The following is a 10,584-nucleotide window of genomic DNA, read 5'->3' on the forward strand; positions in this document are numbered from 1 at the left end:
TTTAGGCTAAAATTGTGTTTTATTATTTATAAAATTACATTCACACATAGTTCTGTTTTGGTTACCTGACGGACTTTACACAGGGAAAAAAACATGCCCTCATGCTGAATTATTCAATTGTTTAAAAAAAGAAAGAAAAAGAAACCGTTCATCTTAAAATATTCCCTTATTTCACACCACGTTTAAAAAGCTATGTAAATACATCACACTTAATATCAAAGCCCTCTTCTGTTATCTGAAACAAGCTACAAATACTCCCTTACTTATTACAACTCCGACGCGATGCCTACAGTCAGAAACACGTCTTTGGAAAGCAGGATGTAGACCAAGATAAACAGGAAAGAGCTTCAGCGCCATTTTGAGGTTGAGATTCACTGCCGTGTTCTCGACGTTAAGATACACATTCAGACATTTTACTACTGTGGCTCAAGGAACAGAATGAATAGACCACACAATATAGTCCATTCAGTATTGCAGCCATTTAAAAAGGTCCATTTAAAATTCCTCCCATTTAGTGAATATAGCTTTAAAATCGATCCATTATAAAAAAACCCATTAGAAGATTTCCTTATGGTCCATAGCACTTAATTTAAAGTGGTACAAGTACAAATATTTGCATCTCACATAAATAAACATGGCTGGATGGTCAATGTCATTTTTTCCTGAGCAGCTACAGTAGACGTATAGTAATGGCATTGCATTGCATGACCTGTTTTTAAAACGGCAAGGCTCAAATCTTTTTTTCAAAATATTCTTCTAAATGTTCTGATTGCTAAATTCAAATGTCTATCTGCAACACTCTTTCTCTACTGTCGTTTAAGAAAGAGGAGTTCCCAGCTAGACAGCCATTTTAAAATTTAAAAGACAAAAAAAAGGTTGGAATTGAAATACAATCACATGCTGATCTCAGTAGTATCAAAATTAACCTCATCTACCCTCTTTTATTCCCCTTTTCTCCTCCCTCCCCTTGGACCCACTTGCAAACTCCCCTTCACACGTCGCAGTTGTACCGAAATTTACCATCTGTCTTGACTGCATTGGAAACTAGTACTAGGCCAGCCCCATCTCCTCTAGGACGCTCCTGGGTGACTCATCCTCCTGTCCGGAGAAAAGGAAACCATTGAGGCCATCACACAATGCACTGATTATTTAACTTGGCAGCTTACAATGCTCAGAGGAGTTGAGAGTATATAAACAACAGAATTCAAGTAACATTATTAGACTTTTCTATGCAAACAACATTCAAGAATACATAAATAACATGCATACACACACCTCTTGTAGAAGGTCGGCCTGTTCGATGGCCTTGAGCACGCTCTTCTTGGATGTGTCCTGAATTTCACCCCCCATTAGAAACTCGTCCAGGATAAAGTAAGCTTTTTCAAAGTTAAAAATGATGTCAAGCTCACAAACCTGCATTGTGTACAACACACACACACACACACACACACACACACACACACACACACACACAAACAGTGGAGACATGAGAAACTATCTCGTTTATGTGCACAAGAATCTTATAATATTCCAGTTATGAATGTGTCACATTAATGTGTTAACCTAATTGAAATAGTCCAAATGAGGCAAAACTCCAGTTTCTAGAAATACTGTATTTAAATATGCCTGTATTATTTAATCTGTATTCTGTGTCGTGTAAATGCCATATTAGAAATATCTATTGTGATATAATATTCATTTATACACAAACATTAAAAAGCATGTTTTTGCCTTTGAAAGAAGTCTCTTTTGCTGCATTTACTTGATCAAAAACACAGTAAAAACAGTAATATTGTGAAATATTATTATTGTATAGCTATTTTCTGTATCATTCGATTTCAAAAATCCTTTTAATATGCTGATTGGTGCTCAAGAAACATTTCTGATTATTATCAATGTTGAAAACAGTGCTGCTTAAAATTTTTGTGGAAACCATGGAAATCATATTTGAATAAATAGAAAGTTTATTTTAAATAGTTTTTTTTTTTTGTAACATTATAAACTTCTTTACCAACACGTTTACCAATTGAATGCGCCCTTCTGACTAGAAGTATGAATTTCTTTCAGTATATATATATATATATATAAAAAAAAAAATCTTACAGACCCCAAACAAATGTTTTTTGGGTACACCCCAAACAGTAGTGTATATGAAAATAATTAAAAGTTGATTCAAATACATAACTTAGAATCACCACTAACAGTTTTCTGTAAATTTAAATAACCAATCAATAATAAAATGAGCTTTTTTTATCATTACAAATTAGTTGACAAACCTTACATCAATGCATTTTAATAAATGGCACAAACAACTAATTCAAAATAACTGTAATGGGACAATTCTGTGAATGTTAAAATGGTCAAAGAGGAACATTGTGAATGCTACACACAAAAATGTAACACTGACGCACGCACAAGGGAATTAACCTTAATAAAAGACAGGCAACAAAAAACGTCAGATAATCAAAACAGAAAAGCTATGAAGCACAACAGCAAATAATATCAATACAGAGGGCGTCATGTGGCATGTATGGAGAAAAACAGACATGGTACAAACAGCGGAGGATAGAAAGCAGAGGAGTGGATGGACAAAAAAGCAAAAAGGATGAAAAAAGTACAGAGGATTTCACAGGTTTTGGGTTGCTGTAATGTGAGGTATGAAATAACGAGAAAGGAGGAGAGAAATAGAGAGGCCAGATGAAAGAGGGGTGGTGGCGAGGAATGACTCACACTGCCAAAGTACTTATCCAGCAGCTCCACAAAGCGATGGATGACCTCCAGGGTAATCAGCTCATTGTCCTGCTCCTCCACCGCACAGCAGAAATATAGACTGGCATACCTACACACAACCCGATAAATGGGTTACTGATAATATGTCCATCCAAAAAAAAAAAGTGTATATGCAGTCAATCATGTAAACTAACAAAAAAAAAGTAGGCATACAAACCAGGGTTATTATCGTTAACTAAAACTATTAAAAACATCTTTGTGAATTGAAATAAAACTGAAATTATAAGTAATCAACATTTGAAGTGGATCAAAAAAGTCCATCAAAGTTGTCCTAAATTCAAAATTCATGTATAACTTTGATTAAAGGTTTTGATCCACTTCAAATGTTGACTATTGTGTGTGTGTGTGTGTGTGTGTATATGCATACGTCTCTAAGTTTTGACCCCTTTTAAGAAGGTGATTTTGATTCTCTGATGGCGCTCATTAGGTTGTGGTTAACATTGTAAATCTTGCCATTCATTTGTCTCTCTTTTATTCTGTATATATGCTTTGCTTCATTTAGCTGTATGCACCTGTGGTTTCATTTATTAAACCCTTTATATCCACGCTTGATGGTCTCTGTGTTTGCGGCTCACAAATCAAAATCACTTAAACTTTTGATCTTGCTACATTCTTTTGTACTGTCAGTACTATTGTAAGAAAGTTGTTCTTCTTGGTCAGGAGAATAATCTTAAGAGACCGCAGGGAGACCTTAACGCTTCTCTCTGTTGACAGGCAACTGGCGAGTAACAGTTTCAACGCCGATTTTTACTCGCATTTGCCGCTTTGAGCCCTGGCTAACATGCTAAGGGTGTCCTGCAGATGGCGCCGCAAGCTCGTGCAGCACTGTCAGAAGCAATCCGTGCATGAAATAAATGGATTAGAAAACATAACATTTTACGGTTTATTTAGTAATTGTTTAAGGTCTTTTCGCAATTTCAATCATCATACACCTTTCGCTTTCAGAAAGGAGGGGTTTAGAGAGACTGAATCTTCAAATGGACCGTGTTCAGACCAAGCGTGCCGCACAAGCCCTGAAAAGTGAAGCCAAAGCGTCTCGATCGCCCCCAGGTGACTGGTCCTAGTATACGTCACAAACCCCGCCTCCCCATGTTATTTAACGCGACGTGAGACCAACTAAACAATTCAATTACACTTCAAATATCTTTTTTCCAAAGATGGTTTCTGTCATTTGCTGTGGTTTTAATTACGCTGATGTAAGTTCAAGTGTTTGTTTTTAAAATAAGTTTGTTTTTAGTTAGTTACTTGATGCTATCAAACGGTGGTGTGACATCATCTGAGCGAATTAGCCACTTAAAAAAAGTGCAGGGGCGTGTGCTTGCGATTGATTCTGTGAGAGTGAGGGCGGGGCCTTGATTTCGCGGCTTTCCTTCCTGCTCCTACTTCCTACTTCCTGCTTCCTGTGAAGGCCTCCCTCCCCTCCCTTTACCTCTCTACAGATAAAGCGTTGTCGGGATAATTCCGGTTCACGTGGCTACAGGGAAGGGCAAAAAATTCTGTATTATACATTTTAAGGCCAGACAAGTAGTTTGTTGAGGGTTGGTTTGTAGGGAAGGACTACACGCCTGCGCACATATATTCAAACGCGCATACCTATAGACTGAACTCGTAATACGCATGTGCACGCCATCAGCGTTCTCACAGGTTCTCGTTTTTAAAGTTTGCGTAGAGAGAACTTAAAGAGTTTTCTTTTAAAACGGTGTCGTGTTAGCTAAGTTAATAACTTATGATTGTTGTGACGGAAGTGAATCAATCAAAACTAAATTTAGCTGGACAATAACTTTATTCTAGAGCTGCTATAAAGCCAAAACAATCTCTGTTACTTTAATTTCTGAAAAGCTGCTTTGGAACAATCTACATTGTTAAAAGCGCTATATAAATGAAGATGACTTGACTTGCTCACTACAGCGCAGACTCAGGTCCCGAGATCGCTGCTGCGCAGACTCAGGTCCCGAGATCGCTGCTGCGCAGACTCAGGTCCCGAGATCGCTGCTGCGCAGACTCAGGTCCCGAGATCGCTGCTGCGCAGACTCAGGTCCCGAGATCGCTGCTGCGCAGACTCAGGTCCCGAGATCGCTGCTGCGCAGACTCAGGTCCCGAGATCGCTGCTGCGCAGACTCAGGTCCCGAGATCGCTGCTGCGCAGACTCAGGTCCCGAGATCGCTGCTGCGCAGACTCAGGTCCCGAGATCGCTGCTGCGCAGACTCAGGTCCCGAGATCGCTGCTGCGCAGACTCAGGTCCCGAGATCGCTGCTGCGCAGACTCAGGTCCCGAGATCGCTGCTGCGCAGACTCAGGTCCCGAGATCGCTGCTGCGCAGACTCAGGTCCCGAGATCGCTGCTGCGCAGACTCAGGTCCCGAGATCGCTGCTGCGCAGACTCAGGTCCCGAGATCGCTGCTGCGCAGACTCAGGTCCCGAGATCGCTGCTGCGCAGACTCAGGTCCCGAGATCGCTGCTGCGCAGACTCAGGTCCCGAGATCGCTGCTGCGCAGACTCAGGTCCCGAGATCGCTGCTGCGCAGACTCAGGTCCCGAGATCGCTGCTGCGCAGACTCAGGTCCCGAGATCGCTGCTGCGCAGACTCAGGTCCCGAGATCGCTGCTGCGCAGACTCAGGTCCCGAGATCGCTGCTGCGCAGATTTCCCCATGAGCTCCCCCTACAGCTGTGGTGGGCGTATATTTCACAACACGGTCGTAAAAAACTCACTTGCGGCGGCCTCCTCCCCCTCTCTACCGCTGCTCATGTGCGTTTGTTTTGATCGGAGCAAGCCAACTGTATCGTGTGGAGCTATATCTACCGAGGTGGGTAATCTGGTAATACATCATACATGCGCGTTTGTTTATGTCGAATTGCCGTAAAGCAATTCGTGTTTCGCACTCGTTCTCGTTTCTCACGAGACTTCCAATTTCTATCTTGCCGGGACGGTAGTCCCCAAGTTGCAAGGTTGGTTTTCCGCCTGGGAACGCTGGGGGGGAGCAGGGAAAGTCACCAATATCACCAGAACAGGTTGTTTAACCATCCAAATGATTTCTAGACAGTTTCATTAAGTTAAAAAAGTTACCAAGTTCTGCTTTAAGTGGACAACGCTAAATACAGGTGTAAACGGGGTCTAAAACGTTTTCAGCTTGTCCACTTTCGACCACTTCCAGAAGTAGTCAAAAAACGCATTTGATCAGATTGCTTTGGTAGTGTAGACGCTTATGTGGTCGAACAACCGCAAAAAGACCACCTACTCTCCACCAACTGATCGAATACATAAATATTATAGGAAACGCGCTAGCCAAAAGGTGATTTAAACTTTATCGGAGAACATACCAAACACAATGTTCTCTCACCATTCCTGATTTCTAACACACATTTACAGCATTCAGCATCATCTTGTGGCGCTGCTCTTCGTGTGTTTTTCCGTCGTCTCTGGTCGTGTTCATATTTAAATTGTGCGCGCTTATTTTCTCCATTAGATCAAAAGATCTGAAAAAGCCCATAGATTTACCCGCCCATAGACCCTACCCTCAAAGAAATCAGGTGGTTAAAATGGACAAAAGAGACGGATTAAAACACCAGGTGTAAACAGGAATGTGTCACTCTCGTCTACTTCTGATCCGATCGACCAATAAGCATCTTAATACCAGGTGTAAACTAGGCCTTTGAGAAATAAGGTGGTGTGCAATGTATATTATGTGAAAATCAAAGTGTTTTTTTACCTTTGATGCATGTAAACAATTGAAGTAGACCTCTAAAACAAAATTAGGAACCTTTAAAATAGCATAATAGGGGCACTTTAATCAAACCTCAATGACATTAAGTAGCTGGCAAATCAAGAACATAATATATATATATATATATATATATATATATATATATATATATAATGATATTGATGATAATTATATTATCATCAGATGCAGTGCTGAAATGAAAAACAAAAACAAGCATCATAAACAACAGAACAAGGCTGCTTTACTTTTAGTGCCCCCTTGTGGCAAAAAAACAATGACCCAAACAATGTGCGTAGGTAACTAGATATTAAATGTATTTTGATGTTTCAAACAATTCCACTCCTCAATACTGACGCATTAAATGAGTCAATGTTCATGTTCACAATAATTTGAAGTATGCTTCACTAGATAGTTATATTTTAACTGTAGCTTTTATTTCAGACAACCTTTTGTGTGCATGTAAAAAACAGAGAAAAGTGACACGTGCACAACCGACATTTCTGTCTCACAAAGTCATCAAATGCATGTGTGGTTTTCTACCTCTTGTAGACTATCTTAAGATCTCTCCATTCCAGGAAGCTGCACATTTTGGGTTTTCTGGCCAGCACCACCTGCATGAGCTCTCTGACCATCTTTTTTTTGTCACGCTCAGCCGTAGCCGTGTACCATTTCTGGAGTCGTAGCTTCCCCTGCCGGCTGAACAGAAGCATAAAGCGCATCTACAGAACAACAGACAGAGAGAAAGACAGGAGAGGATCACATAAAGAAAAACAGTTAGTTCCTCAACCAGACACTAGTCAATATGGCAGATAAAGTTACAAATAAATAAATATGTGGGGAAAAAATAGGAGCAGTGTTATTTTAGTATTATTTATGTGCTATTATAGTATTTATTAAAATGTATTTTTTATTGTACATTTTTAGCAATTTTGTCATGTGCTTTTCGACATTTTTATTCACTTGTTATATCTATTTGGCATTCTTTTTTTATTTCAGGCTTACTAATTTGATCATTTTAGCACGTACACTTAATTCAGATAAATATTTTCTGGTTTAAGTTTTTCTATCTAATTTTATTTCAAATTAATTTTAATGAAGTTTTAGTTTTCAATAACACTGAACTGGATAATAAAGAGAAAAAAAAAAAACGAATTATGATCAAAAACTAGATGTGAGTAGATGGCATGCTGCAGTGTTACTTATCAAATAGCATTTTAAATGAAGTATACCATATTTATTTTACATGCAGTTTTTAAGACTTTATATTCAGTTAGAGACTACATGGAATATTTGTAGTTTTGAATATTCAATTGTAATCGAAGGACTGATGAAAAGGCCAAAAGCGACTAAAACTGGTTAAAGATATTTTAAAAAGTACTTTACTACTAATTCAAATAAATTACAACCTAAAATTCAACCTGATGTTGAAAAAAAATTATTTGTCAACTACCCACATACGAATGATGATTCAATAGAACCAGCATCTGAGTTATCAGAAAGGATGAAGGCGTAATGGAAAATGTGTGTAAAAATTGATGAGTAGATTTTTTTTTTTTCCTAAAAGACCTTCAGCGTCATCCATCATTACAAAATTAGAAAGCAAGCTGGCCTATACATTTCAGATGTGTTAAATATTTAAAAGGTGAGCTGAAGAGCACTGCATCTGCTCCCAACAGACATGCCCCACATATCCAACACGGTGCATTCATTCAGCTCTATACACTCCAAAGGCTATCTATAAGCATCACATTTTCTGATCACAGAACTAGTATATGACACACTATGATTAAAAACCACAAGACTGTCACACGGAACACTGCTCTTAGCACACATTAGTTTAATTGTGGAGAATTTCTTTCCGGCTTGCTAAATTGAGGACTTATACTTTGAGCCAGAATTTGTCAGCCTACATCGGCCCTTGAAATAGTCTAAAAATGGTGCACTGCACTTGGCAGCGAAAGGCTCTGATGTACAACAGCCGCTTGATTTCCAAAAAAAGAAAGACATAAAAAAAGATGGGAGAGATGTGGGAATTTTTTTTTTATTGAGGCCAAAGACGAGAATAGTAACCTCCTAAGGGAAAGAGACTATATTCTTCAATGCTATAAAAAGGTGTCACTACTTAGCAGACAAATCAAGTGAAAATGTTGCCTCCACATATATAGTTTGTTAAAACCATGCATTGTTTTTACTTGATCAATGCCATGTCTTATAACACTTGTTAGTAGTTTTAACACACAGATGTTGGGACATTAAACTCACACATTCATGAAAATCTAATGTTAATAAAGAACATTAAAATCTACAGAACAGACAATCAGATTCACCGTCTACTGCTAAACTAAACATCTTTACTTACAGCGATGAATGTTTCTGCTGTTTTTCTTGCAACACAGAAAGAGGGGAAAACAAAAGGTCTTATATGGAGAAAAATCTCTTTAGTTTTGTGACATATGTTTATAGATATAAGCATAAGCAAGTTCTGGTCAGCCAGTTTATTGAATATGGCAAACAGGGAAGTGTTGGACGGTTTGAACAGAGTAAAGACATCACATTTTGCTTCCCTCTATTATTAGCATTAAGTCAAGTGCTTTCTTCAGTTTGTAAACACTGTTTTATGGTGTGTTGGATATTAACGTTATCTCTCAGAGCAGCACTTCCGTTCATGCTTAACTGATTAAACATAGGAAATAAGTTGCGAAATACTTCGAAATAGTTTTGAGAGAACATACTGTTATGATGCTACAACCCGCAATGAAATGTACTGTGGCTTTAAAGTCATTCTGACTCACAGTTCATCTAAATCTCACAATAAAAATACACTGTCACAACTGGACAACCGTTTCCGGGTCGAATCAAAAGAGTCAAAGATAACTTTAAAAAAAAATAAAAAATGATTTTAGAAAATGATTTTATTTGAAACCTCAGGTTCAATCAACGATACCTCAGGTAACGTTATTCAGGAAACACTCCGGTTGAGCACCAAGCAGTGAAAATCAATTCGCTGATTAATTAATACTATCAACTTAACACATTAAGTTAGATCTAACGTTAGCTGTCAAACTGGCCGGGTAACGTTAGAGAACAAAATCTTTTCAATCTATGACATCTAACGTTAGAGAATTTCACGATTTAATTGAGAGATGTAACGTTAAACCACACAAAGCGTCCAAACTGAACAGACCACCTTAGGGCCCGACAGGTGAGATGTGACTCTTTAAACAGGTTTTGAGGTGCCCAGGTAACGTACTAACTTAGCTTTAGCTAGCTAGCTCTGCCTGAAAAGTGTAGATTAATGCCGCTATAACAGTATAACTTACCATTCTGACGGCTTAATGAGAGCAGTCAGGTAATTTCAGTGAACAGCAACCCACTTTTTGGTGAAGACCGCAAGATAATATCAATACATGTCTAATTGACAGCTCGTAGTTTCAGAGCCCCATAAAAGCAGCCTGGAGTAGCGCTGTCCGATTTGTGAACGAATTTTTTTTTGAGTCGAGTCGTTTCAATGCATCGTTTGAACCGATTCGTTCACGAATTGGACTGATGAATAACTGTAAACAGCCGTATTAATGAAACTTAACGTAATAAGCAGAAATACATGTCGACAGCATTTTAGAGTATGTAATATGCCAGGCCGAGATGTCAGGGATCACGATTAATCATGACGTAAAGGAACTGTTGAATTGATTCATTTAAAAGAACCGATCCGCTGAATTGAGCCGGACTTCCTGTCACTAGAGATGAGTCAGGTATAGCGTCATCACCACCAGCGCGCGTGCGCTCTGCGCATTCCAATCTCCCCAAGATCTCTTGCAGAAAGTCCGTTTGTTGCCTTCACAAGAAATTAATTCCCGCGTTAAAAATATTAAATTCCAAACGTTTTATGTGTTTATGTTTACAAAAGTAATAAAGTGCTTTTGTCTATTTGTGAAAATTAACAGCGTTGCCTCTCTGGCCTCAGGGAAAGATGTTCAGATGTTGTTGCCATGACAAAACAGAGGGCTGATTCAGGTTACCATGGTAACGAAGATACCGGTCAAAGAACTTTAATCTGTTCATTATACAGTATAG

The 10,584-nt window shown here is 38.8% G+C and overlaps 1 protein-coding gene across 2 annotated transcripts; it reads right to left on the reverse strand.

Annotated features, from left to right (window-relative positions):
• Positions 1-10,181, reverse strand: ap1s1 (adaptor related protein complex 1 subunit sigma 1). Of its 2 annotated transcripts, none has more exons than XM_084404666.1 (5): positions 9,831-10,181; positions 7,051-7,229; positions 2,731-2,839; positions 1,276-1,413; positions 1-1,098 (listed from the first exon to the last, which is right to left on the reverse strand). In XM_084404666.1, the coding sequence occupies exons 1-5, from the start codon at positions 9,831-9,833 to the stop codon at positions 1,051-1,053; spliced, it is 477 nt and encodes a 158-aa protein (XP_084260792.1). In that variant the 5' UTR covers positions 9,834-10,181; the 3' UTR covers positions 1-1,050. The 2 variants fall into 2 exon arrangements, with proteins under 2 accessions (XP_084260792.1, XP_084260791.1); XM_084404665.1 differs by having other exon boundaries at positions 8,870-9,990.
• Positions 10,182-10,584: the final 403 nt, after the last annotated feature.

Source organism: Rutilus rutilus (genome assembly GCF_951802725.1).
Source record: "Rutilus rutilus genome assembly, chromosome: 3".
NCBI classification, from domain to species: Eukaryota; Metazoa; Chordata; class Actinopteri; order Cypriniformes; family Leuciscidae; genus Rutilus; species Rutilus rutilus.